At 26.5% G+C, this 27,736-nt stretch overlaps 5 protein-coding genes and 1 long non-coding RNA gene across 11 annotated transcripts; 3 read left to right on the forward strand and 3 right to left on the reverse strand.

Annotated features, from left to right (window-relative positions):
• Positions 1-453: 453 nt before the first annotated feature.
• On the reverse strand, positions 454-3,234 carry LOC123271066 (F-box-like/WD repeat-containing protein TBL1XR1). The gene is made up of 6 exons (XM_044737300.1): positions 2,898-3,234; positions 2,534-2,821; positions 1,823-2,154; positions 1,398-1,742; positions 963-1,331; positions 454-890 (listed from the first exon to the last, which is right to left on the reverse strand). Exons 1-6 carry the CDS (start codon positions 2,965-2,967, stop codon positions 759-761), a joined length of 1,536 nt encoding a protein of 511 aa, XP_044593235.1. The 5' UTR covers positions 2,968-3,234; the 3' UTR covers positions 454-758.
• A 35-nt stretch (positions 3,235-3,269) lies between these two features.
• On the forward strand, positions 3,270-6,581 carry LOC123271131 (methionine-R-sulfoxide reductase B1). 4 transcript variants are annotated; one of them, XM_044737353.1, is made up of 5 exons: positions 3,270-3,358; positions 3,883-4,020; positions 4,747-4,852; positions 5,151-5,323; positions 6,069-6,581. In XM_044737353.1, the coding sequence occupies exons 2-5, from the start codon at positions 3,936-3,938 to the stop codon at positions 6,257-6,259; spliced, it is 555 nt and encodes a 184-aa protein (XP_044593288.1). In that variant the 5' UTR covers positions 3,270-3,358; positions 3,883-3,935; the 3' UTR covers positions 6,260-6,581. The 4 variants fall into 4 exon arrangements, with proteins under 4 accessions (XP_044593288.1, XP_044593297.1, XP_044593313.1 ...); XM_044737362.1 differs by having other exon boundaries at positions 3,340-3,358; positions 6,105-6,581; XM_044737378.1 differs by lacking the exons at positions 3,270-3,358; positions 3,883-4,020 and adding an exon at positions 4,289-4,313.
• A 2,684-nt stretch (positions 6,582-9,265) lies between these two features.
• Positions 9,266-13,245, reverse strand: LOC123271048 (serine/threonine-protein kinase Pak). 2 transcript variants are annotated; one of them, XM_044737286.1, is made up of 9 exons: positions 12,687-13,245; positions 12,054-12,249; positions 11,629-11,640; positions 10,940-11,108; positions 10,617-10,861; positions 10,257-10,549; positions 9,692-10,187; positions 9,415-9,633; positions 9,266-9,352 (listed from the first exon to the last, which is right to left on the reverse strand). In XM_044737286.1, the coding sequence occupies exons 1-9, from the start codon at positions 12,740-12,742 to the stop codon at positions 9,269-9,271; spliced, it is 1,770 nt and encodes a 589-aa protein (XP_044593221.1). In that variant the 5' UTR covers positions 12,743-13,245; the 3' UTR covers positions 9,266-9,268. The 2 variants fall into 2 exon arrangements, with proteins under 2 accessions (XP_044593221.1, XP_044593224.1); XM_044737289.1 differs by lacking the exon at positions 11,629-11,640.
• A 53-nt stretch (positions 13,246-13,298) lies between these two features.
• Positions 13,299-14,541, reverse strand: LOC123271152. The gene is made up of 3 exons (XR_006510791.1): positions 14,201-14,541; positions 13,974-14,046; positions 13,299-13,357 (listed from the first exon to the last, which is right to left on the reverse strand). It is a non-coding gene; the product is annotated as an uncharacterized LOC123271152 (long non-coding RNA).
• Positions 14,542-15,047: 506 nt separating this feature from the next.
• On the forward strand, positions 15,048-16,504 carry LOC123271103 (ras-related GTP-binding protein A). The gene is made up of 5 exons (XM_044737342.1): positions 15,048-15,264; positions 15,330-15,429; positions 15,499-15,883; positions 15,950-16,281; positions 16,348-16,504. Exons 1-5 carry the CDS (start codon positions 15,253-15,255, stop codon positions 16,437-16,439), a joined length of 921 nt encoding a protein of 306 aa, XP_044593277.1. The 5' UTR covers positions 15,048-15,252; the 3' UTR covers positions 16,440-16,504.
• Positions 16,505-16,948: 444 nt separating this feature from the next.
• On the forward strand, positions 16,949-23,878 carry LOC123271089 (beta carbonic anhydrase 1). Of its 2 annotated transcripts, none has more exons than XM_044737335.1 (6): positions 16,949-17,197; positions 17,810-17,894; positions 17,989-18,176; positions 18,243-18,434; positions 18,514-18,646; positions 19,151-23,878. In XM_044737335.1, exons 1-6 carry the CDS (start codon positions 17,105-17,107, stop codon positions 19,399-19,401), a joined length of 942 nt encoding a protein of 313 aa, XP_044593270.1. In that variant the 5' UTR covers positions 16,949-17,104; the 3' UTR covers positions 19,402-23,878. The 2 variants fall into 2 exon arrangements, 1 of the variants encoding a protein (XP_044593270.1); XR_006510778.1 differs by having other exon boundaries at positions 16,957-17,197; positions 18,514-18,870; positions 19,151-19,271.
• Positions 23,879-27,736: the final 3,858 nt, after the last annotated feature.

Here is a 27,736-nt window from a genome sequence, read left to right on the forward strand (position 1 = left end):
TAGTACTAAATAGACAGAAAAATAACAATTCTACTTGTATCCCTTCCTTGTGTACTTAGATTTTAGATGAATTATACATATTATATTTATTTTAGTTATTTTAAAATTATATATGTTTGTAATAAATATTGATGCTTTATTTTAATAACATAAAAAATTTAATTTATCAATCTGAAACTAATATTATTTTATCAATATTCAACAGTTATTACTTATGTTACAAATATATTTGTTTAAGGGGTAGAAAATGAAATTAAAAAATTTTAATCTTTAGAAAAAATTTATTAACCTTCATACCTATATATATTTATATTAATTATAAATTATAACCTAATACACAATTATTATTCATTAATAGTTATTTAATAATACCTGTCCTGATATTTAAATTTTTTATAAAAAAAAAACAACATAATTATTTTTCAGGTATTTTTCTTTTTTCTTTTTTTTTGTCACTTAAATTTATTAATCATACGGCTATGTTTTCAGTAATAATTTAGAATATACAAATAATTGATAGATATAGTAGTAAGCCGTATGTATACATCAAGATTTCAAAAATCATTTATATTAAAACTCGTAAAATACAATAGTAAAGCTTTTTAATAACATGCATCTATAATTACTTGAATAAAAAAAAAAAAAAATAATAATAATAATAATTTTTTTGATAATCGTCATCTCACTTGAATGGAATATAAATGAAACTTGTTAATAAATGATAATGAATAAAAATAATTATTGTTATTTATATTAAATCATTGTTTACGTAAATCAAGGACAAAAACGCTTCCATCAGAAGCTGAAGCGCCAACTTTATCACCTCGGCTATTCCAACACACTTCAAAAATACCACCTGTACCTTTATAGCTGTGCACCAATTGACCAGTCTAAAAATAAATTTTTAATAATTAATTTTTCAAGTACTTGTATTAATAATAATAATAATAATAATAATGTACCTGGGTAGACCACACGTGAACACATTTGTCAAAGCTACCACTTGCAAGAAATTTACCATCAGGACTAAATGCTACACTGTACACGGGTTCTGTATGCTTGGTTAGAGTATGAAAACATACACCTCTTTCAATATCCCACAATCTTACAGTTGAATCGAACGAAGCACTGGCTAAAGTAAGATTCATATTTGGATTGTGAGTTCCTGGTCCTGTAGGTGACCATTTTATTGTGTAAATTTCTTTATGATGAGCCCTAAGATCGTGAACCCAGGTGTCTTGCTTCATTGACCAAATTTTAAGACTCATATCATCTGAACAACTTGCCAGTAAATTACCTTGAGGATCCCATTTTATAGCATTTACTTCATTCTAAAAATAATTTAAAAAAATAAATAAATAAACTGAATAAAATAATAATAACAATATTTAACTTACCGTATGACCTTGAAAACTTTTAATAGGTTTATCAACATTTAATTTACAAACGTGAATGCACTGATCAGTAGAACAACTGGCAAATGATGTATTTGTCTGCCAATCAACATCCAAAGCTGGAGCCAAGTGAAAACTAAATTGCTGTGTACACTGTCCACTAGCAGCATCCCAAATAATTGTTGTTTTATCTACTCCCGCGCTCAATATATAATTTCCACGTTTATTCCATTTTAATGCAAATATAGGACCCTTGTGTTGGCCAAGAGTCGATGATAATCTTCCATCAGTAGTCCAAATTCTAGCATAACCGTCGTAACTACCAGTTGCCAAAAGTGTACCATCACACTGTTTAAATATTATAATAATAATAATAATAATAATAATTAATAAATAATATATACAATAAATATCTGACAATAAATTACATTCCAATCTAAAGATGTAACATCCTTATTACTGGGTACTTCAGCACCACCTCTTTGGATGCAGTGCCGTAATACAAGTTGTTGAGGAGTTGATGAATTATCAGACATATCCCAAATTCTAGCTGTACTATCACCAGAACCAGAAGCCAATAAGTCTGTTGTCGGATTCCACGCACAGATAAATACTTCAGACTCATGACCACGTAATTTTGTCGCTTTATTAGCTGGTATTTCAATAGCACTTGCATTACTACCAACTCCAACAACACCGGTCTGTTGTTCTTCTGATTCCATTTCAGTTTTTTCTCCACTTCGTTCATTTGAAGTAACAACTGTTAGTGGTTTTTTCATTTTATTATTAATATTATTAAATTAATTATTAAAATTTATTTATTTAAATATGTTAGCTCCAAAAAAAATGAATTGTTTTATAAGGATTTAGAATTTCACTTCACTAATATTATTATTGTAAATTTTAGAAAAGAAAAAAAAATTAAATTAATAATTAAATAATAATAACAATAATAATTGTAGTGGGAAATCCTAAAAGTCAAACAACTCACAATAAACTCAAAGCTATTAGTATTCCTGGAGTATAAATGGAGGTACAAATTAATGATATTGTTGTTGTTGTTGTTGTTGTTGTAATTTGAACCAGGGTGTACCAGGATTAATAAGAATAAATAATTAAATATTTGACTAATAAATTACCCTCTTCTCCATTAGTATCTTGTGTATCTGTTTTAATTTGCTGTTTTTGTTGATTTTGTTGATTTTGTCTGGATACTACGACGTCAGGCATTACTGCATCAATAAGAGACAGAGATTCAATCATTCTCTGTTCAGTACCATCTTCTCCGATAGATATTTCAGCCTCAGTGTATTGTAATCCTTTTTGAAGGATTGATAGTAAAGCGGCAGGTGGAACAAGTGCTCCATTTATATTGCTCTGTGATATATGAGATTCTATTCCAAATGTGTATGCCGAATGTTGAAAACCTAATAATAAATAAATAAATAAATAAATATTAAAATATAATTATTAAAGGTTATGTTTGGTAATCGAATAACTTACCAGACTCTTGTAGATATCGGTAAACCAAAAAATTAACTTCATCACTGGAGAAGCTCATTTTTCTTAACATTTATACAATTATAATAACATACTTATTATTAACAAAACAATTATATTATTATTATAATATATGATAGACGCCGCCAAATGTATAAAATGTTAGAGTTTACAGCCAATGTTCTCATATAAAGCCAAAACTTGCCGCTCTTTAGTTATAAGCAGCAGAGTCAGCAAGACAAACAGGCACATATATATATATATATATATACACACACTATTAAACTATTAAACACCCTCCGAGATGATTTTCTGTTAATTCCGAGATCCTTTATTTTATCAACTATCAACTATAGTAATTAAGAAGATCAATTAACAAGAAGCTTCGACTTTTGTAGGAATATAAATTTGACACCTCTACACCCACATCGAAATATGGAAAATTTACTTTACACAGTCGATAAGTAAGTCAAGTATCAAAAATTTATAAATATAACAATTTATTAAAAGTAAGAATCCATCTCCCTGTATTTTTGCTTATTTGTTAAAAATTTTTAATAAGTTATATTTTTATCTGCATTGTTATAAAATCCCATAATAAAATTGAGATGAAATGTATGTGGCATCAAACTATTCGTAACGTGATTGGTCGAATGTATCATAAGCATGAAAATATATGCAAACTCTATAGTCAGGCGCGCGCTTGCGCGCGCAAATTTAAATTCTAGTCCCATAATAAAATTGAGATGAAATGTATGTGGCATCAAACTATTCGTAACGTGATTGGTCGAATGTATCATAAGCATGAAAATATATGCAAACTCTATAGTCAGGCGCGCGCTTGCGCGCGCAAATTTAAATTCTAGTATTATTAATTGTAAATGATTTATTAGAAATATAAGAGTAGTGACATCTAACAGACTATTGTATATAACTATTCAACAATAATAACAATAATATCAATATTTTTTCGTAATATTTTTTACAGAAACAACATAACAGGTTCAAATTAATAAACAATTTGACAAGTGATAGGAGGGAATGAATATTTGTCGAAATTTATTACAAGGTGTTGTTAAACGACCGACTGTAATTAATATTTGTAACTTTACTGTCTCCCAAATAGGTAATATTTACGTATAATATTTTAACTTTTTTTCCATATTCTTTCCTTACAAATATATACTAATTGTTTGTTTATTTTTCATTATTCCATTATTGATCAAAATTTATATTTTTGTTAATTTTTAGACAACAAATGTGTAAATAAAATAAGATAAATATTACCAAGAGAGTATATATATATATATATATTTTTTTTTTTTTTATTTACATTTTAATGTATTTAATGATTACGCCATATTGAATATTATTTATCGCACAAAATTTATTTAACTATTGCACGAAATTATTCATCACGTAGGTTTAATATATATTAAAAAATTTTTAATTTAACAATTCATCTAGATATATATTAATTTCAAGTAGATTGTTCAATAGTTATTAAATTGCATCATATTATGGAAAATATTAAATAATAATTTTTTTATAAATATAAATAATATATATAATTTGGAGTTTATTATTAGTAGAAAAATAAAAATAAAAAATATAATATGGTATACGACTAAAAAAAGTAACTCATGGAGGACATGAGACATATATAAATAATAGGTGATTCATAATATATTTAACTATGATAATATTTCATTGAAGATTTTTTAGTGTATAAGTAAGCAAGTAGTGGGGTATGAGCTGGTGCGAGCTTCGGGAAACTTTAAATAATATTTCAATGTTGACAGTCATTTAATAAAGACCGGCGCTCTCAACTTAATTATTATTTTTATTACAGTATTTAATAAAGAAACTAAAAATATGTCGGAAACAAATAAAGAGGAATTGAAAAAGCGATTAACTCCAATACAGTGGCATGTCACACAGGAGAAAGGCACTGAGAGGTAATTTTATTAATTATTCATCTAAATTTATAACTATTTTTTTAAATAATAAAGATATATATCGTTTAATATAGAGTGTTGCTCGACAGATAGATAAAGTGACAGAAATAACTTTTTCAAGAGCATGAATCTCGAATCAACGGGCCAAGTGCTCAGGGCCAAGTGCTTCTAAAATAACATCTAAGCTTATTTTATACTTCCTCTATCTCTTACCATTTACAAATTTTAATATTTACACATATATATGTATAAAAATAATTATTAATTGTCATTTTTTTTATTTTTTCTTTATTTTTAGACCATTCACGGGATGCTACAATAAATTTTATGAAAAAGGAACGTACACATGCATCGTCTGTCATCAGGAATTATTTTCATCGGAAACAAAATATGACAGTGGGTGCGGCTGGCCAGCTTTCAATCAAGTATTGGATCAAGGAAAAATAAAGTTAACTAAAGATACTTCACATGGTAAGCTATTTATTTATTATATCTATGTTTTTTTTTATTATTATTATTATTAACCAGCCAGTCCCGCAATCCTAATCATACTATGTTTATTTAAAAATCCTTATCTGTGTATCCCCCCTCAATCCAATATTATCTTATTTTAGCTACATATATTTATAATCGCTTCAAAAATTTTATTTTTTTTATAAATTTTTTCTGCACGTCTAATATTTGAGATTAGCTGAAAAAACAAAAAAAAATCTATGTATTATTTTTATTAAATCCTGCACGTTAAATGCTTAGAGTGTGATTGTAGTAGACTTACATCATGTTTATCATATACATTCATGTATAATAATGATGATAATTAATATTTTTAAATTGTATATAAACTTATTTTTTTTTTTATTATTCTAAAATTTTGTCTTGAGCTCTTTATATTATTTTTATTGATCTATAAAACCTAATAGCAGTAACAATTGCTGTAGCTGATTATTAATTTCATTACGTTTCTAATTTATGTTAAAATTTTAGTTAAAAAACTTATAAACAAAAAAAAAAAACTATAAATAAAAATCGCTTTTTGTTTAAACTGAATGCTCGTGTAAATTTGGCTAAACAAATTAAAAAAAAAAAAAAAAAAAAAAAAATACCTCGATGTAGGTCTCAATTTAATCACACTCTATTGTTCTGTCTTTCCTTTGCCTTCCCACCTATTCACCACCAAAATGAAAAAAAAATGCGTCGATATAACGACGCACCCCAGTTGGTGGCAATCTACTATTGCTGATCGCAAACCCAGATATGGTGCGGACCGAGGTGACCTGTTCAAAGTGTGGAGCTCATTTAGGCCATGTCTTCAACGACGGACCCAAGCCAACCAGAAAAAGATTCTGCATCAATTCTGCTTCTATAAGTTTCCACGAAGCCGGAGAAAAGAAATCTACAGAGGCCTAATTTCTCAACAAACATTTACAATTCCACCATATTATTATTATTACTATTGTATTAAGTATATTCGCACTTGATATTTTTTTTTCCCTTTGAAACAGTAATTTTCCTCCTCCTTTATAAAATAATAAAAATTTTTTACAAACTTTTTAATAATTATTAAATTTGAATGTCTCAGCAAGTGCAAATAAACTTGGAGAAAAAAAAAAAAAAAACATCAATTGTATAAGTAACAGAGTTATTTTATTTTTTCATCGACAATTACGATGCCATAGCATGTAAATATTTATAAATAAATAAATAATAATAATTATTATTATTATAAGTATCATTGGATTTTTCTTAAATTAATTAACCAGGTATCAAATAAATATATATATACATATATACGAGTTTTTATTTTTTTTATAAAATGTTTTCTTATATTTTAACTTTAAAATAAAAAATAACATAAAAGTTACAGTATAATATATATATATATATATACGCAAACCACTAGGCATAATTTTATTTATTTTACAATAATTCATTGAACTTTTATTCACTTTTTTTTTTCTATTCTTGTCATTTAAAAAAACAGTACTTATAAAATTGACTCCACTAAAATTAGGTTGTTTTTTAAATTGTGTTTCATCATCACAATTAATGTTTTTGTCACTCCGGTACTTAATTATTATTCGACAATAATAAGAAATAACTTTCACTTTGTCAAATATATGAGACACCACCGGTGTAATTGTCACGTTATATAATTCTGTCACTAGGCCTGTCTTCATGTTAAATAATCTATTTATTTGCTGAGCATTTTCATAAACATCAAGATTTTACTTCTAAACACTAAAAGTATAAAAAAATAATTAAAAAAAGATTGATGTTATTTAAAAATGTTTAAAGTTTAAATGCTCCAGATATTTCTGAAAATGCCAAGTCTCATAAATTTTTTCTTCGTTTACTTTACTGCGGCTTAATATTATATTAATAATAAAATAATAACATTTAGGAAAGTAAGTATGTATGGTATAAATTATTTTGTAAGATAAAAACAAAAGATCTGATGAAATAAGTCTGAAAATGTCAGTTGATTTTTACACAAATGTTGTAGAAAATTATGTGAGCAATAATTTTTAAATACTGTTCTTAATTAAATCAAATTTTAAAATATTTATATATTATTCTGATTTTTTTTCAATATTGTTGTAATACTTGTATAGTAGTATTACCTTACACATTAAAAATAAAAAGTACGTTTAATTGAACGTTAAATCTACTGTAATTTTTCAGATTATTCAGAATATATATATATATGTATTTTTTTTTCTTTATATCCATTTAATATAATGACACATGGTATATATATAATGAAAAAGAAATAAATAATAAAAATTGAAATTAAAAAAAAAATGATGTAAATCAATATTATATATATACTAGAATTACCCATATTATTTTCATACAACGATTTTACATTTTCCAAAATATTGTCCACGTATAAAAAATTCGATTATATTTGAATTATTATAAATATTTCGGAGTCTCGAATAGAAATAATTAAAAAATTAAAAAAAAAAAAAAAACCTGTATCCATAATATTTCCATATCTATCCCTCTAAAATACGACAAGACATACAGGCACTTTCAAGTGTCACACAATCTTTGACAATGTCCCCACCCAGCCTTGTCTTAAAAATTTCGTCAATCATTTATTTAATATTTAATCGTTTGTGCTTTGACAGACGATTATTCAAAGGATATTATTATTATTATTAATATTTTATTAATGGCTAACAATTTACTGAGTCAAACGTATTTTAAATTAATCAAATTAACAGTATATTTAATAAGCAAACTAATTTTCGTTTAAAATCACCAATTAATAAATTGCTACTTATATAATATTTAGGTTCATTTTCTTTTTCTTTTAAATCATTGCTCTTTATTTATTTACTTTTTTTTATAATATATAATCAAAAATTATTGATATTTATGTAGCTAATAAAAATTTTAAACTTATTTTACATCTGATTAAAAGCGATATGCCAATTAAACATTATTGATATTGATAAAGCAGCTTAAAATATTTTCCTTAAATATTTGTAAACTTTTTTTTTTGTTTTTTTTTTTTTTTTTATTTTTATTTTCTTATTTTGTTATTATAAAGATCAGAGAAATTTTAAGACCCTTTAAATAATATACTCGGGCTACTGTACAACACTATAGTGTTTTTAATAAAAAATAATAAATATGTTTTTTTTTTTAATCTTTCTTTTAATTATTTTTTTTTATTCTCAATTTCATTGTCAAAAATATATATAAGTCCAAGGTGAAGACAAATTTTGTTCTTGCTATATGATTCTCATTTAATATATACGATTAATTATAAACTTACGTTTTATTTATTTTTTTTTTTTTTTTATTTATCTGTTCGCTTTTATTTATGGCTTTTAAATTTAATCTAACAAACTTTTAGCAGTGTAAATTGAAAATTTACTTTATATTTTAATCGCTAACTCATTATTAATTTGAGAATCAGTAATACTAGTTTAACATACATAGAAAATAACTGACATGATTTTAAACAAGCCCTCGAAAGTAATAAAAATTCGTCATTTTCAATAACTTTAAAGTTATTTATTTATTTTATTTCAATAGTTGTTGCTGTTTAATTTAAAAATCCGGAAGACGTTATAATTTATTACTCACAAGCTCTTGTAAATATTTAATAAAACTTTTTAGTTGATTTTTATCAAATCAGATTCTCTACTAGTCAGGTTTAATACGGAATAAACTCACATATCACATGAGGATCAATCGTATTGTTACAGACTTAAATTCACTTAATTTTCGATACTGTTACGGTACCGAACTTGTAACTAACTATTTCCTAAAATTATGTTATTCATTATTAATTATTATTATTATTAAATTGAATTATTGTGCCGTTACCGTTTTGGGAGGGTGAATTACTTTTTAATATATTTATAGTTATATATCGTAATAGGTGTTGTATTTTTGAACCTAATGAGTTTTTGTTGCTTCTTTAGCAGCCATTATCAATGGTGTCAACGATGCTAGTGGCCTCGCTAATTTTAAGAAAGGATGCTGAAAAATTATTTAATTATTATTATGATTAAAATAATTAAAGATATTTTTAAAAAAAATACCTTTAATAATTCAGATGCTCCAGAACGTTTTTCCACTTCGACTTCGAGACATTGATCCAAAAAATCTTGGAAAATACTCGATAATTTTTCTTTTTCTTTAATTTCAGGTTTTCCATTCGTTGCAATTAAATATAATGCTCGTAAAGGGTTTTCGTTTAAATACGGGGGTTCTCCTTCAATCATTTCTATTGCCATAATACCCAACGACCATATGTCAACCTTATTAAAATAAAAATAATGTAATTTTATTTTTTATTTAAAAAATTTTATACCATACCTTTGGTCCATAGTGCTTTCGTGTAACGACTTCTGGTGCCATCCAATAAGGTGTTCCAACCATAGTTGTTCTTTTACTTTGTTCAGGTGATATTTGAGCGCAAAAACCAAAATCTGTAAGCTTAACACCACCATCCAATCCAAGTAATATATTATCAGATTTAATATCCCTGTGAATAACTTGATTACAGTGTAAAAATTCAAGAGCCTGTAAAACTTCTCTACAAACAGCAGCTATTTGCCCTTCGTCCATACAAGTTTCAGTTACTACATCGGTTAAACTACCACCCGGTAAATACTCCATAACAACCCACAATTCTTCTCCAACAAGATAACTATCAAGATAATTAACAACATTTGGATGTTTATTTTCTCGCATTACTAAAATTTCATTTATTATTAATTCTTTCTTTGGCTGTTGTGAAAGATTCATCTGTTTTATTGCAACTTCCATTCCCGTAGACGTTTCTATTGCCGTATAAACAGTACCCGAGGCCCTATAAAATATATTTATTATTATTATTATTATTAACAATCATAATATTAATTATTATTTAATGAATTACCCTTGTCCAATTTTTTCCATTCTAGTATATTTTCTATTAGGATCACCAACACTGACAATTGTTCTCAATTTTTCTAATATCTCATCATCAGACATTTTTTTCTTTCTTGCTTTATCATTTTGACCAATCCTTGATTGATCGGTTGTTGTCGTCGTTGATGTTGGTGTCGCTTGATTTTTATTTTTATCAAGCTGTGATTGGTGTTGTGACTGTGGTGTACCATTTCGCTGAGGTGACCCCAATGATGATATAGGCGGTGGTAAAACTGGTTCTTCCTCAATTGGTTTAGTATACTATCAATCAATAAATTATAAATTAATAAATAAAAATAACAATAACAGTGAATAATTAATATATTACAATAGACTTGGTACGCTCCGGTCGTGTTGAGATTGGCGGAGGTGGTGGCTCATCTTCTTGTTCAGAACTAGTTGCACAAGCATCTGTAGGAGTACTACTAGGACTACTGCTACTAACTCTGCTGAGAGACTGTTGTGAGTGTGAACTACCAGATGCTTGAGACATTGCTTGCCCACGGACATTTCCAATACCAATATTTATTCCAGTTCCCATATTACGGGGACTACTAGCTCTTTCAATAGGCACTGAACAAAATATTTATTATTTAATAGTACTTTATATAAAGGTATTTTCTAATTTAATTCATTTTAAATGAAACATACCGGCATTTCCAACCATTTTAGTGGTTGTCATATACTTTGAGCCTTTAACTTCCTTACTGCTGTTGTCATACCAATTTAAAACATCCAATACTGCTTGAGGATTCTTCTTTTGTTCCTGCTTGCTGATGTTGCTTGACATTAACAGTCTTGCCCATGCTTCCGGCATCCCCTGGTAACATTTAATATCAACAATTATATTTTAATTAGTTTTTTTTTTTTTTTTTCTTCTTCTTCTGGTATTATAAAAGTAAACAATTTCATTCATTTTATTACTCATGCTCCATTCATAATAATATAAACTTATAAATAACTGAAAAACATAATTTATAGTTTAGAAATAAGTAAAAACGAAAAAAATTTAATAAATTAATGCATTGATAGTTAAATTCTAGGTGAAATCAAGCGTCAATATATTTTTATTTATTTCTTTTTTTATTTCTTGTTTCAATTTTTGTAAGCAACGTCGACTAAAGCTCTATATTATATTAATTAAGCAATTTAAACAAAATCTACTGGAATGTGTGTTTAAAATAAATAAGTATTTATATGGTTCAATTGCAACAAAAATAGACTGGTGATAACGAAAGATAAAAAGAACCATAATAGTAACAATAATAATAATAATGATAATAAAAAAAAACAAAGAGGAAATAACGTTTAACGTTTTGTGATTGTTTAAATTTACTTACTTTTAATGGCAGCTTGAAAGAAATACGTGTTTGAGTTAATTTAACATGTGAAAAAATAATAGATTTAAGAAGCACCAGATAAATTACTCAACAACAACAACAATAATAATAATAATATTATAATATTCATACATGTATTTGTTGGAATTTAAAATATTTAGTACGGATACGGAAAATCCATTTTTCTACGAGGTTTTTAAGGTTTTTAATTGAATAACCGTAGTTCATTCCTCTAATAATAATAATAATAATAATATTAATAATGATAAATGCAAAATTACATAAACTACAAGTAACTGTTACATATGTAAAAATAAATTTAGATTGGATATTCCGTTTTTCCATACAAAACAGCAAAGCAGCAAGCGAATAGTGCATCATATATATTTATTAAAAAAATTAATGAGCGTGAGTATTAAACGTACCGTGAATTCACCGGTAACAGCGTCGAATCCAACATGAACAGTATGCTCGAAATTTGTTGGATAACTGATGTTTGGTTTATCCTTGCTCTCTTTAACCTTCATTTTTCCCTTTAATGTTTTCTTTTTACGTTCATCCGAATCTGGCTCTTTTGGTAGTGGTCGCATATCCACAGGTAAGTTTGGCGTTGATTCACTTCTGTTAATTATTTAAATAATAATTATTAAAATCAATCAATTTATTTTTAAATTATCTAAATAAATAAATAAATCAACTATTCAACAAATTAATAACAGAGGTAACGACATAAATATAAATAACATATTTCTTTTTTTCTCCAATGGAACCTAGAGAACCTAGAGAAAACTAGGTATAGAGAGTTTTTTTTAACGATATCCCTTAAACTTAATATTAATAATCATCTATAGTGTCTTGTATACACTGTAGAAGAATATTATTTTTAGCTGTCACTAAATTAGTGTCTGTTGATCTATTTCTGGAGGATGGAACTCGATTTCTTTCTTTCTCGTTCTCATTTTCATCCTCTTTGCTTTGAATTATTAACAAAAATGGATTTAATATGATAGTTGATTTATTATTTTATTATTCAATATAAATAGATTAAATAAATTTACCTGTTGGAAGTAAGTCTAACAGGAGGTGCAGGTGGCTTATCTTCTTCATCTGACATACTGATTATTTTTTTTTTAGTTATTTCTTCTTTGTTTTTCAGTCTGTTTATTTTTAATTACTTTTTTTTTTATATATATTATCTGTGAATTAGGCACAAGCTTCTTTAAGCTTAGATGGCTTTAAATACTGTTTTTTTTTTTCCTTTTTAATTACTGGATGTTTTTATCATTTGAAAATAATTTTTAATCCAATAATATTTAATATGAATGTGTGAGTTGTATGCTATCGGTTAATGTACATAATAAATTTAAAAAATAATAATAATAATTTTTGTTTAATTTAGAGGAGTTACTCAATGTAGAATCAGTGTCGATAGAATACCACTACCTCGTTATTGTAAGTAAATTATACAAGTTATCAGGTGGAATTACAATAATTATTGAGATCACAGTCAACTGGTTAAAAGGACAAGTGGTAAATGCACTTGTGTTTTTTTAACTTCTCTTCTATCTATTAATTTTAAGCTATTTCCATAATAATCCATTAATATACAATGATGATCTAAGAAATATTATATTTTTTCAATAATAGTAATAATAAAATAAATAAATTTAATTTAGTTTGGTAGAATCAATTGGATGACTTTTGTTCTTTTTAGTAGTTGGCAAGAAATCTAAAATAACCAGCCAAGTTATTACTTTATTACTGTGATGTACTCGATAGTATGTATATATATATTTTTAAAAAATAAAAATAAAATAATAAAAATCAGTAGACGGTGGTGTAAATAATAGGTCAATGTCGTTAGTCCACTGTGTGTTAAATTCAACCCTCTTTAGGTTTAGGAGTTGTTTCTTTTAGTGTTAACGTATGATGACTCATCCACCGAATCACAGGATTCAATGGTCAATTAAATCCCTGTCCTCCACTCACAAAAAGTACAATAAAAACAACAACACCTATTTTCAATTAATTTTAAACAAATCAGTTTCAATCTGATGTACAATAATGAAAAAAAAAAAAAATAAATAATAAAAAAAAAAAAAAAAAAAAAAACTCGTGGTGTGATGCTGCTTCTCCTATTGGTACTGTTACTACTGAAACTATTTATTACTGGTCGACTTGTTAGTCTTTAGTCGTCTTAAACAGTCTTAAAAGTATAATATTGTAATATACACCAACCAATAACAATTTTATTCTTTGTTTAAATATTATATATACATATATATATGTTTATATTTATATATAATATACACATGTAACTTGTACAAAATTCAATATAAAACCACCTCTCAGTTATCAATATCACTTTTTCACTGCAATATACATAAATGTAGACGTAGATATTGATGGATTATTTCACTGTAATATAAAATAAAAATATACGAGTTAGTTGTTTATTAAATTAAAATTTATAGCACACAACTATTGTTATCTTGTTAAATAAAATTGTAAATCGTGAATGGTGAATTGTGAATAAACGGATATATAAATGACGATGAATATAGATAATCACCTGAATCACCGCCCGCCTGCGCCTTTAGAGTATCACCAGTTTTACCAGTCGTCACCAGTCTAACAGAGTCTTCACAGTCTCACAGTCTCATAGTCTCACTTGTGCTTTAACTGGTGCTTTAGCTGATGCTGACCATCATTTCCATTCCCGTCACACTATCTATCACCTTACACAGCCATACACCCATAAAGCATAAAGACTTTTCCTACTAGTTTTTTTCTTTTCTTTCTTACTTTTATTCTCTTTCAAGCGACTCCAGCGCCGTCTTTACATTTTTTCAATTCTTATTTTCCATATTTATTCTTTATTTAATTCCTTGTTTATCAAGTAAAAAAATTAAAAAAAAAAATATCAACAATTTTAATTATTTATACTATATTAATACATTGATAATAATTGAAACAAAATAATTAATAGTACTTAGTAATAAAAATTGTTAAAGAATATAGACAATATACGTATGTCTGTATCTTTTATCTGACTGATTTTATTATTTTATTTATTTTTAATTTTTGTTATTTAAAGTTTTTAGGCTGTTGCGTTGGCAAGTCTGCTACTATCGATAAACTCTGACAGGAGACTTGTTATCGATATCTCGAATTGTACAATGTCACATATCGATTGTTAAAACGCACATTCACATTGTACACACACTCACTTGACACACCAAGAGAATAAACTTTACTCAGTGAATTTTTTTTTTTATCACTATTATCTTGAAATTTTTAAATAATTTTCTAATTAGTCATATATAAATAATATTATTCCAGTATGGTCGTTATTATTTAATATATATTTATCGATAACAATTTTCATTAAATTACAATCAATTTATAGAATATAAAGTTTAAATTATAAAAAATAAATAGTTTGATTAGTTGATTAATTAACAATTGTCGATATAGATACATATGCACTGTCAATCGTATTAATAAAATATACATATACTATCAAGCTGGTAATCGTTCATCACTAATTTTTAATAATAACAATTTAAGCTTTTATTTTGTCATTTGAAAATTGAAAAAAAAAAAAATAAAATAATAATAAAAATGAAGAAAAAGGTATGTAAATAAAATTATTAAAATAATAGATATTTAACATTGTGATAATAAAATAAATTTTTTAGGTATTGTTGATGGGAAAAAGCGGATCTGGAAAAACAAGTATGCGGAGTATTATATTTGCAAATTATATTGCCAGAGATACCCGACGATTAGGAGCAACAAGTAACAATATTTTATTTAATTATAATAAAAATAAATAAGATGATAATTATTATTATATTCGATAAATAGTTGATGTCGAACACAGTCATGTAAGATTCCTTGGAAATTTGGTATTAAATTTATGGGACTGTGGTGGTCAAGAAGCATTCATGGAAAACTATTTTGCCTCACAACGGGATAATATATTCAGAAATGTTGAAGTTTTGATTTATGTATTCGATGTAGAATCACGTGAATTAGATAAAGATATGCATTATTATCAAAGTTGTTTGGAAGCAATACTACAAAATAGTCCAGATGCTAAAATATTTTGTCTTGTTCATAAAATGGATTTGGTCCAAGAGGATCAAAGAGATGTTATATTTAGAGAACGGGCTGAAGATTTGAAAAAACTTAGTCTCCCTCTTGATTGTACTTGTTTCAGAACAAGTATATGGGATGAAACTTTATACAGGTAATTTCATTATTTATTATTCATCATTTGTTATTGTTATTAAAAATATATATATGTCTTACAAAGGGCATGGTCTTCCATTGTTTACATGCTGATTCCAAATGTTAAGGAATTGGAACAAAGTCTCAAACAATTTGCCAATATTATTGATGCCGATGAAGTTTTATTGTTTGAAAGAGCAACTTTTCTTGTAATCAGTCATTGTCAAAGAAAATATCACAGAGATGTTCATCGCTTTGAAAAAGTTTCTAATATTATAAAACAGTTTAAATTGAGTTGTAGTAAATTAGCATCTCAATTTTTGAGTATGGAAGTAAGAAATACTAATTTTGCTGCTTTTATTGATGTATTTACTTCAAATACATACGTTATGGTAATAATGTCTGATCCAGCAATACGTAAGTACTTTTATAACTATTTTAATCTACAGAGTATAATTCAATAAATAATAATTTATATTTTAGCTTCAGCAGCAACGCTTATAAATATTAGAAATGCTCGAAAGCATTTTGAAAAATTGGAACGCGTAAGTCAAAGTTCAGCGTTGAATGGATAAAATTTAGCTCGGTCCAAGCGTTTAATCGCTCGGACCCAAGTCTTTAACTGGCTTTAACAATATAACAATTATTTGCAAACATGTGACAAATATTAATTAACAAGGATAAAATAACCATCGACTAGATGATAATTGTCAAAAAACTTGTGTATAAAAAAAATTATTTTATAAAAAAAAAAAAATAAAAAAAATAAAAAAAAACAGATCAATTATTGATCAAAAAACAAATTGAAATAATAAAATAAATTAGACTGGTTAAAGTGTCTGTTTATAATAAATATACACTTTATTTTATTTTAATTTATTGATATTTTATTACTATACATTTGTCAATATATTGTAAAATCAATAAAAAATAATGTGTTATATTTGAATTTTGGTATAGAAAAATAAAGATTAACTACGGTACAATTAATAAATTGGTTTATCAATAGAAATAGTAATAATGATACTAATAAAAAATGAATTTTTTTATTTTAAAAATAGAATCAAATATTAATTGTTGCTTTGAATTTCGCGCGATAAATACGCAAGGAATGTTAAATGCCCGGTGTGAATGGCGTATTTCTTGTTATTATAATATTTTGTGCTTAATCACCAATTGTACATATATGTCCATGTACTTATTTTTAAAAATTAATCATTGATGTTTAGTCTAAAATAAAATGGATAGAATAATAAAAGGTATAATGAGATACAGACAGTGTCACAGAGAAGGAATGGTTAAACAATTTAAACAAGTTAAAGATCATCCCGAAGTGAGTTATCATTAAAAATTATCATTTATATTTTTTTAATTCCACTCAAGTTATGTTGCAATACTATTTTTTTTTTTGTTTTCTATTACATACTCTTTTGCATTTCTGTCTACATGTTTATTGTGGCTATTTAAATATGGCCGCTTATTCATACACGTGCACGTCATTTGCTACTTTAATTATATTAAACATATTTAATTATATTATAATATATTTTGTTTTATTCTTGTTCTTCACTTGAGTATATTATATATTTACTTATGTTTTTCACTGTCATCTTTTGAATATTTAAATTAATAGTTGATAATATTTTTAGCACTATAGATATTATACATTAATAATAAGCTTGTGATAAGATAAAAATAATAAAAAAAAAATTTTGTTCAGCCAATGAGTAATGTAAGAAAAAAATTTATAATGATTATTATTATAAATTCGTTCTTTTCGACTGAAAGTTAAATAGGAAATAAGAAAAAAGGAATAACAGTATCAGCTGCTGCCATCTATAAGGCTCTTTAATTCAATTAAAATTTTTAAATTTTAATTAAAATAACAGAGACTTGTTGATTCGGGTTTATAATATATATTTTTTTTTGTTTGTTCGAACAATAGCCAAAAGCAGTATTTTTTACTTGCATGGATTCACGGATGATTCCTACTAGATTCACGGAAACAAATGTTGGAGATATGTTTGTTGGTATGAGTTTTTTTTTTTTTTTTAAACACTGACGATAGTTAACTTTATTAGATTTTAAAATTTATAATCTATAGCTTAAATAAATAATTTTTAGTACGTAATGCTGGTAATGTTGTACCACACTCGCAACATTTTATTGATGAATTAACAATGTGTGAGCCGGCAGCTTTGGAGCTTGGATGTGTTGTTAATGATATACGTCATATTATTGTTTGTGGTCACAGTGATTGTAAAGCCATTAATTTATTGTACTCTCTTCAGGATGAGGAATTTGCTTCAAAAGTAATCTATTTCTGTTTTTTTATATAACTTAATTATTAAATTTAATAATAAATGAATAATTGTTAGGATAATAGAAGAATATCACCATTGAGAGCATGGTTGTGTGCTCACGCAAATAGTAGCCTAGAAAAATTTAAACAATTAAAAACAACTGGATTTCATCAGCCTATGATTTTTCAAGCTGAAACTCCAATGAGAAAATTTGTCGCTTACATTGATCCAGAAGATAAATTTGCTGTTGAAGATAAACTTTCACAGGTAGTTTTTAATATTATTAATAACAATTAAATAAAATAATATCTATCATATGTATGGATTATTTATTTCTTTACTTTAGATAAATACACTTCAGCAATTACAAAATATTGCGTCATATGGATTTTTGAAAAAACGTTTGGAACGGCATGATCTTCATATTCATGCACTTTGGTTTGATATTTATACTGGAGATATATACTATTTTAGTCGGGGTAATAAAAGATTCATTGAAATAAATGAAATAACTGAAAAACCCCTATTAAGAGAAATTGAAAAATATTACTCCTGATAAATATAATTACCCAATAACTTGTATACCTTCGATACATTCGATTATCAAAGATAATTAGCACAATTATTTTTCGACAGTTATATATATATATATTTATATAGTTTTTCTGTGTACAAATTATAAAAAATAAATTTATACATACAGGTGAGAGTATTAAGATATAATTTCAAAAAAAAAAATATGTACAAAGTGTGGCGTATGATGATGATAATTGATAATTAATTTATGTGTTGGTGTCGTTTTGCGTGTTGATGCTCGATTACGGGTATTGTTAATTAGTAGATCGTGAAAAATTGCACTTTAAGATGCGCAACAATTTAACGCATTGCTATACAATATTAATACATAAAGAGGATTTACAATTAATTCATACCTTTATAATGTTAATCTCTATGTATGATGTATATTTATATATACTTTTTAGGTGCCAGAACGGTGGTAGCAAGTGAACTAGAGCATGCCACTCCCGAAAGAGAAAGCAAAACAACAAAACTACTTATACTAATATATAAGCATAGCCTAAGCCTGTCGCCTCTTTACTATTTAAACTCTAAAAGTATGCAATGTATCAACAACACATGGACACATATACCTATATTTGCAGCTGATTCGTTAAAGAAACACGTTAAAATTATTATTATTATCATCATCATTATCGATGATCATTGCCACTAATTATTGTTGATACCTATTTCACGGTAAAAGTGAACATGTCTTACCAAACTCCCCATTATCATCATCGTAAAGATTCAGACACTGTCTATTAATATTATACATTATATTTTTAACTGGATAATTTATGCGTGTGTTATTCATCCATTCAATTATTAAATATATTATTTTTTAACTACAATATTAATGATTTTTTTATAATTTCAAACATCCGTGTTGAGATTGATTTATTTAAAACGGCCCTTTATTCTGTTAGAACTAATTGATTCATTATTTTATATCGATAAAAAAAAATCGAGGATGACATACTATCCTAAATCAGTAGACAAATTTAATATCATTTTAAAAATAGTATCCCAAAAACTAAAAATAAAAAAAATAAAAAAAAAAAACTAGGTTCCATGGTTCGTCAGTTTACTCACGAGAACGTAACGGTTAGGCTAAAACGTAAGAAAGTGCACGAGTTGTCACGGAACTTTCGCTTTGATAAACCAACTTTAGTATATATATATAGATAATAAAAATAAAAATAAGAATAATAATTTTATCCACCTCTGGTTGCTTATATGTATAGAAAACCGCAGCAGCAGCAGCACATTCTTTATACATCCTTTATCACTATCAGGATGCGCTCTATACAATAATTTCAAATATAAATAAATGGGGTATACATTACCACCACATATAAGGGGTAAAAAATATTAAACATAAATTTAGTACTTTCTTTTGCTGATACTTCCGGGTACTTATATATAACATTTTGTTTTGTGTTTTTACCTTAAAAAATTGTATTATATTTTACTGTAAAAAAATTTAGGTAGACCATAGCGTGTCCAAGTCATAAGACACTTCTACTAATATAAACCGATGACCTACTATATATTATATTGTACATATGTACTGAGAGAAAAAAAAAAAAAAAAAAGTGCCATAAACTTATTGACAATAATATAAAATACATGTTTATATTTTACGTAAATACACATAATAATTTAAGCCCGTGTACAGTGTAAATGATTTTATTGATTGTATTTATATATTTCTTATATGAATGTCATTAAACAAGTTGTCATCAGTGCGGATCGATCTACTTTTTAGAGCAGGGTGATATTCTGTGATATTAATGACTCAAAGGCGTATCGAGGTCTTGTCAATATAATATTCTTAGACAGATCATTGAGTTATTAAGTTTTATTTGTTGCTGTTCAAGCTCAACAACAGAGAAATACTCTTAAAAAATTTTTAATATAAATATATAGATAATTACAACAAGTGCAATACACTACCAGTAGTTTAAAATAAAAAAAAAAATTAAAGTATATTTATGAGTCTTACTCACGTAGAAGGCAGGCGTAACAAAGTAGCAATACCCGTAACATAGAGCACATCCAAAAGAGTAAAAGAGTAAAAGAGTAACAGAGAGTTTATGGTTGGACACACACCACTGGTTGTGCGGTTTTTTCTTTATCCAGGCAAGCTTTGTTCTGAAAAAATTTATATAAGTTTATGTATTTAATTAAAAAAAAAAAATAAAATAATGTACTAATAAATGTATTAGTGTATTAATTTTACTTGAAAATAATTAAATCAAGCTCATATAAATTACGTGCTACGAATTGAGGTTTAGGTATACATTTATATAGTAATGTATAGAAATGACACAAATTTTATTTCCAAATGTCGAACCCAAGTGGTAAATATATAATGATACAACCTCTCTCAAATGCCAGCATAGCAAAAATCAAGAACAAAAAACGAAGAATTAATAGAGTCGGATTTATTTAATATATGTATTAAAATAAATTCAGAGTAAGTGATATGGTACGTTGCCTCGACAACCAATCTCATACATACATATATTGATGATGATGATGATGATGATAATAATAATAGTAGTAGTGAACTCGTTATTAATTCCAACGATAAGCAGTAGGCGCTGTATATACTGACAACTGAGACAAAAATGTCCAAAATTCTGTAGCCATTATCCCGTTATTCTAACGTTTTAACTGTATAATCATGCCGCGTACTACTACTACTACTTTTACTAATACTATTACTGATGATGATAATAATAATGTCTAGCGATTCTGTCCTCGATAATATATAAATCAACCATTTCATCAGAATAATAAATATTTGTATATTCTATATAATCGGGAGTCAGTGACTCTTATTAGCCAGGTCAGACGTTAATTTACTCATTATGGGAGAAATTTATATTGTGTGTTGTTGGTTGGGCAAGGATTTATTCACTGATCTGTCAAATGTCCTTCATTTTTTTTTTTTTAAATTCTACTGCAAATACAATTTTTACATAATTATTGTTTGCTAATCAAATATCTTTTGTAATTTCATTATTTATTATATTATAATTTTTTCTTACTGTAAATAAGTAATCAACACTATTATTATAATATGGAGTGATTATATTATTGTCAACTAAAAACTCAAGTTCAAAAACAGTAACAATAGGTATATAATATTATACATATATATATAATGGCAGTAGTATAATAATATTACAATATAAAGAGTTAAGAGTTAAGAGATGCGGTGAGAGGAGAAAAAAAAACTAAAAAGAGAGAGACTTACACTACCATGACAGTCAGTTTGTGAGTTTTAAGTTGTATTGGTTGTACTGCGCGGCGTATATTGTGTGCGGGCTTGGTTTGTGCGCTGTGCGTGCTACTGACCTACAAACATACTTACCTATGTTATATTATATATATACATACTGACTAATTTTAAACGTTTACGTCCTATCTTTACTCCTTTATAGCATTTTCACTACACGCTGTATGTAATACTTGTATACATATTTATTCTATTATTATTATTATATTATTCGTTTTTCCCGCGTAATCTTCCAAACGTGAATTTAATCTGAGGCTATGACCAATATCCGATATTTTTAATTTCATCTTTCTCCTAATTACATTAAATAGTTCGTTATCCTATTAGAAATTATTGAAATTTTTTTAATTGGATTTATTTAATATTTAAAAATTTTGGTAATTATGATATTAGTTAGATAAGAGATATAAAAAGGAATAATAATAAAAAAGTATGTAAGCATTAGCGGTGGGCATGTGTTGTCGAGTTGTTGGATGATGCGGGCTTAACGGATTTCTTGGTCAACAGTTAGACAGACGTATGAGAATTCGGAAGTTATAATAAGTGTGTAGTAGATTGGGAGTATTTATGTTATACTATTTATCCTTTTCTTACAATAATATATTATATTTTATTCATTTATTATTAATTATCAACAGTTGATTTTAGTTTGGTTTATACTATTTATAATTTTATACCTTCTTAGGCGCACTCTCCATCTCAATTGACCCACTTGTTTAACAGGACAAAACCATGAATATATATATATACATATTATCGACGTACAAAAACACAATATTGTGTTAAAAAAAAATTTTTTTTTTCTTTTTTTATGCCACTTATTGTACATAATATCTTTAATATGCTGGAGAAAGAAATGAGAAATAATAATAATTATTATTATTATTATGGTGACAATGAGAGGAAGAGGAAAGAGTCTGATGTATACGAAATATGTAAAAAAGACTATTATTCGATTTACTTTTATTTTATCCTGTATATTATATGGGTAAAAAAAAAAAAATAAATAAATGTCGATATAGATCCCAGTTGGCCGCCGTCATTAATTTATTCAATATATAAATTTATTCAGTCCCGGTTTCTTAAAAATAAATTTTTCAGTTCTCCTATCAATAATATATTTATAAATGTAACGCTTAAAAGACGTAAACGACCCACTCTTGATTTCGAGCCGGATGGTAAATAGCGCAAAACGTGAAAATTCATCGGCATTTATTTTATTTAATTATTGACTTTTTAACGTCCTCATTTTATTTTTATTATTATTGTTATTAATCTTGTTTAAGATTCAATTTATTATTACAGTAATTTTTTTTTTTACTAAAGTTACTGGTATTTATATATTATATACAGCGTGAGTAAAACTCGTTGATCTCTCCTTATTTTCGCATGAATGGTCGCGTAGCTGAGAAAAATATAAAATATATATATATATGTATGTGGATATATGGATATATCTATATAACTTGTGAAACGGAAGGCCTTGACAAGGTCGAGCAATGCCGCTGTACATCGAGCATCCAGTGTTATGTGTAGAGTGTCGTATATACTATATTATACACACTCGATTATTATATATTATCCATTACTTTTTACAATTAAAATCTAAAATTTTTAATAAAAATTTAATAACGACCTAGAGTTTAATATAATCTTGTATTACAATAAATTTCATGAATGCATGTGTCAAAAAGTGAGTAAGAGAATAATGTTTCGAAAAAAAAATTAAATAAATAAATAAGGGATATATAATTTACATCTTTTAAGGGACGTTGAATTTGGATTGGATCAACAAGGTGCAAAGGTATAACGTCTATATTGAATATATTGAATTGTTGAAAAACTTGAAAGAAAAATGGGTATATAGATGGTTTATAGAAGTGAGGAGAGAGGACCATGAACAGAAAAACTATGGAAAAATGCCGATGAAAATGAGGTTGAGTGAAGGAACAAAACAAGAATTTCAGTGGCCACATTTACGTCCGCAAACTCTTCTTTGACAAACCACTGTAAATTTTAAACACCCAATGACACTAGAGGAAGCAGATAAGTCAAACTAACCTGCTGTTATTTCAACAAGTACAGGAGCATTTTCTCATGTTTAACAAGAGTCAAAGTATAAGTAATCCTACAACCTGTACAGAAGTTATATTTATGACCACCCAACCTTACTTTACCTTTTTTTTATTTTTTTATTTTATTTTTATTTTAAAATGTCGCAAACGCTGTTGTCTACCTGCGCCTATTTCAATTGCTCGCTAAATTTCGACAAGTTGACCACCGTAAACCGTAACGCCGAACAACAAGGATACAAACACATTCAACCATAACAATTGCCTTGAAAAAAATAGTAAGAGAGATAAAGATAAAAATAGGAAACCGCATCTTCTAGCAGTTATAGTAGTTTTAGCTTCTTTTAGTAGTTCTATGGCTCTAAATAACAAAAGAGATCCAAAATTAAACAGATACAACAGAGATGTACTTGCGGAAAGTACAAAAGTGGAAAGACCAAACCCGGTGGTCATTTAGTTACGCCAATAAATTCCACTATTTATTTAAACGCATTTTTTTCGTTACATTATTTAAAATTTTAACTTGATTTAATCTTTTGACATATATGCGTGGAGTAAAACAATTGTTTGCTAACCGGTATAGAAATAAAGGATAAAAAATCAATTGATCAATTTTAATGGATGTTAAAAATTAACAACATCAGCCACACACAGCGTGTCAAATATGTTTGCCACAAAATATTTTTAAATATCTTATATAAGTATACGCCGTACGAAATTGCGTCTTTTTAAATAACATTTATTCTTTAAACGTTGTATGTTGTATTAGTTTTGGTAATTTTTAAGTATATCTGAATGAAAACTAAATCGTGGAAACGGAGATTAGACGCGCCCTTTTTAACTTTACCTACAATATTTATACAATGCAACTTTCGTGAGTCCAATCAGTTACAGCTTACAACTATATATACATGTATAGATATCTTCTACCGAGAAGTATATAGATAGATAATTTATGTAGGGTTCAATAGACCTGTCACTTTATTTAATCCAATATATAGTTTTTTTTCTATCTACTACTGTTATACTCCATTATTTTACATTATATGTATATTGATCAAAAATTAATTATTATAAAAAAAAAATAAAAATGTAAGGACACTAGGTGATAAATGTGATAACCATAATTGCCACACAACTCTGTAATAATAATAAAATAATTTAACGGCGAGCTGTATACCTTGAATAAAGTTACAATATTAAATATGATAATTAATATTATAATTGTTTTTTATGACTTGTGACAAAAGACCTAGTTTTTTTTTTTCTCGCAGAGATTATACTGTTAAATTATTATAATTTCCTTAATATTATTATTATTATTATCATTATTTTTCCAGTCAATTTACGACTTTAAAGGACACATGCATTGACATTCTTTTAACAATTTGCTCGCTTCAACGATTTATTAGACAATCATTTGACTATAGAAATGTATTTAAAAAAAAAATGTTAGTCTTTTATGTATACAGTGCCTGATGAAGGGCATGTAAGATGTGTATTGTCGAGAGTCGCGTGCAACAACACATGGTTTTAATTTTGGCCTGTCTAAAACGCACACATAACTATATTAGTTTTCTCACTAATAAATTATCCCTACTAGAACTGATATATCTGTATATATGAATGTAAGGTAACAAAAACACGTGTGTTTTATTGGTGGAGCCTAGTTACAAGTACCTTGGGTATACTGTCGACTGTTTTCAACGCATTTTGAGGAAAATTTATTCAGTGACATAGTAAATATTTTGAGAGGATTTAACAACAACCAACATATGGGAATAATGTGAGCTAGGCGTGTGCCATGACCTTTTTAAATCTTTTACATACAGAAGAGAAGCACAGCATGTTATTAATTTACACATTCACACTTTTATTGTTTTGCAAATATCTGTATGATATTCCAAATAAATACCTAACATATATATATATGTAAAAAAAGAACAACCATGTGTTTTCAATATTTAAAACTTTATAACCAATGAACTCGTCCAAGTTAAAAAACTATTATGCACCTTTAAGCTCTGTATACAAGATACAAGGTACAATATTTTTTTAAATATATACGAAGAAAAAAAAAACCCTCAATGTCATTTACAGAATCTTATTCTTTGTTATTTTATAGACATCAATAAAGTTGTTTTTTTAACTTAAAGCAACGGCAGTTATGAAATTTTATATTTTGCGTGAAAATAAGGGACGGAGATTTTTACTTCGTTACGCAGTTTTAACTACAAGTATTGTAAATTCTTCACCAGTCAATTACCTTGTCATAAAATACGTATAACAATAATAATACTTTATGTATTTAAATATTTTATTTTGTATAATATTATTTAAAAAACAATAATTTTTTTTTATTAATAAATATAGAGGGATTTTATTTTAAGGGATTTCAAGTAAAATTGTAACAACTCTTTTCCGTTGAAGGTTACAGTGCCAAGAGTTTAAAAGTTGTATGAAAAAAAAAAAAAAAAAAAAAAAAAAAAAAAATTGGAAATATCTTCTAGAGTATTTTCTATATTGACATAAGACCGAGTACAAGATAACAATAATACATATTTCAAATGGGTAAACTTATTTTTTTTTTGTTTCGATGGCCCGAATTTTCTTTTTGAACAGTAGTACCGATTCGGGTTTCTCAGGGTTATAAACAGAATAGTAACACAAATTTTAAACTGTAACGGTTAAAAAGGATTAACGTAAGTTTACTTCAAAAGAGTTTATGACTAACTTGAACGAAATATTTAAAAAAAAAAGAAAAAAATGTACAAGTTTTTGCCAAATAATAACAAAAACAATAATAATTATAACAATAATAAATAAGAGATACAAATATATACGTATATGTAGATATTTTCGAGTTATAATAAAAGAGCATGACGAAGAATGTGCTGAAAGCGTACGAGAATGGAGAATCCCTTTAGCAAACAACGTGAATTATGCTTTAACTGTACAAGTAGTAGTGCTTATGCTGTTGTAGTATATAAATATATAATATATAATATATAATACATAATAATAAAATAAATGCGCGTGTGCATTACTCGTCGCAATTATAATTAATCAGCTTACGGGGATCGGGGCTCAAGATAGCCGCAACGAAATTACGAAATTCATTGCCAATTAAAGTTTTAAATTGTCTGTTGCTCTAGCCGGAAAAGACTAAAATATACACTCAATATACAATTAATATATACGTCTACTTTTACTCTATTCGGACAAACTCAAGTCCCATAATTAGATAATTACTTAATTTTTTTTTTAAATAAAAAAATAATAATAATTTTATCAGTTAAAATACAAATGACTTGGAAATATTTATGACAACGATCAATATTAGTCATTATACTAAATAACTAAACTACAACAAATACCTTAAGGACATATTTACGTGATAAGTAATGCCCACACTAATTATCCATACTAAATATCTTTATTAAGGAAGACCTAATAGTCTAAGTGTACTTTATATAGTTATATTATCTTGCCTATTTTTTTCTTTTTTTATTTTAAAGTTTTGTTTAAAATTAACATCCATCTATATATTTCCTACAGATTAATCAATATTAACAGTATTATTAATTATTATATTCAAATATACAGATAGTATTTATTTTTATATTTAA

Source organism: Cotesia glomerata, linkage group LG1 (assembly GCF_020080835.1).
Source record: "Cotesia glomerata isolate CgM1 linkage group LG1, MPM_Cglom_v2.3, whole genome shotgun sequence".
NCBI lineage: Eukaryota > Metazoa > Arthropoda > Insecta > Hymenoptera > Braconidae > Cotesia > Cotesia glomerata.

Excerpts from the sequence above, each read along its gene's own strand:
- LOC123271066 (XM_044737300.1), bottom strand. The coding sequence starts at position 2,967 with ATGTTAAGAAAAATGAGCTTCTCCAGTGATGAAGTTAATTTTTTGGTT. Across the intron at positions 2,155-2,533 it reads AGATACTAATGGAGAAGAGG|TTGTTACTTCAAATGAACGA; the intron begins GTAATTTATTAG and ends AACCACTAACAG. Across the intron at positions 1,332-1,397 it reads AAAGTTTTCAAGGTCATACG|AATGAAGTAAATGCTATAAA; the intron begins GTAAGTTAAATA and ends AATTATTTTTAG.
- LOC123271131 (XM_044737353.1), top strand. The coding sequence starts at position 3,936 with ATGAATATTTGTCGAAATTTATTACAAGGTGTTGTTAAACGACCGACT. Across the intron at positions 4,021-4,746 it reads CTTTACTGTCTCCCAAATAG|TATTTAATAAAGAAACTAAA; the intron begins GTAATATTTACG and ends TTTTTATTACAG. Across the intron at positions 5,324-6,068 it reads AACTAAAGATACTTCACATG|TTGGTGGCAATCTACTATTG; the intron begins GTAAGCTATTTA and ends GACGCACCCCAG.
- LOC123271048 (XM_044737286.1), bottom strand. The coding sequence starts at position 12,742 with ATGTCAGATGAAGAAGATAAGCCACCTGCACCTCCTGTTAGACTTACT. Across the intron at positions 10,862-10,939 it reads TAAAATGGTTGGAAATGCCG|TGCCTATTGAAAGAGCTAGT; the intron begins GTATGTTTCATT and ends TATTTTGTTCAG. Across the intron at positions 9,634-9,691 it reads GAAAGCACTATGGACCAAAG|GTTGACATATGGTCGTTGGG; the intron begins GTATGGTATAAA and ends TATTTTAATAAG.
- LOC123271103 (XM_044737342.1), top strand. Across the intron at positions 15,884-15,949 it reads TGGGATGAAACTTTATACAG|GGCATGGTCTTCCATTGTTT; the intron begins GTAATTTCATTA and ends TGTCTTACAAAG. Across the intron at positions 16,282-16,347 it reads AATGTCTGATCCAGCAATAC|CTTCAGCAGCAACGCTTATA; the intron begins GTAAGTACTTTT and ends TTTATATTTTAG.
- LOC123271089 (XM_044737335.1), top strand. The coding sequence starts at position 17,105 with ATGGATAGAATAATAAAAGGTATAATGAGATACAGACAGTGTCACAGA. Across the intron at positions 18,177-18,242 it reads ATGAGGAATTTGCTTCAAAA|GATAATAGAAGAATATCACC; the intron begins GTAATCTATTTC and ends AATAATTGTTAG. Across the intron at positions 18,647-19,150 it reads TATATACTATTTTAGTCGGG|GTGCCAGAACGGTGGTAGCA; the intron begins GTAATAAAAGAT and ends TATACTTTTTAG.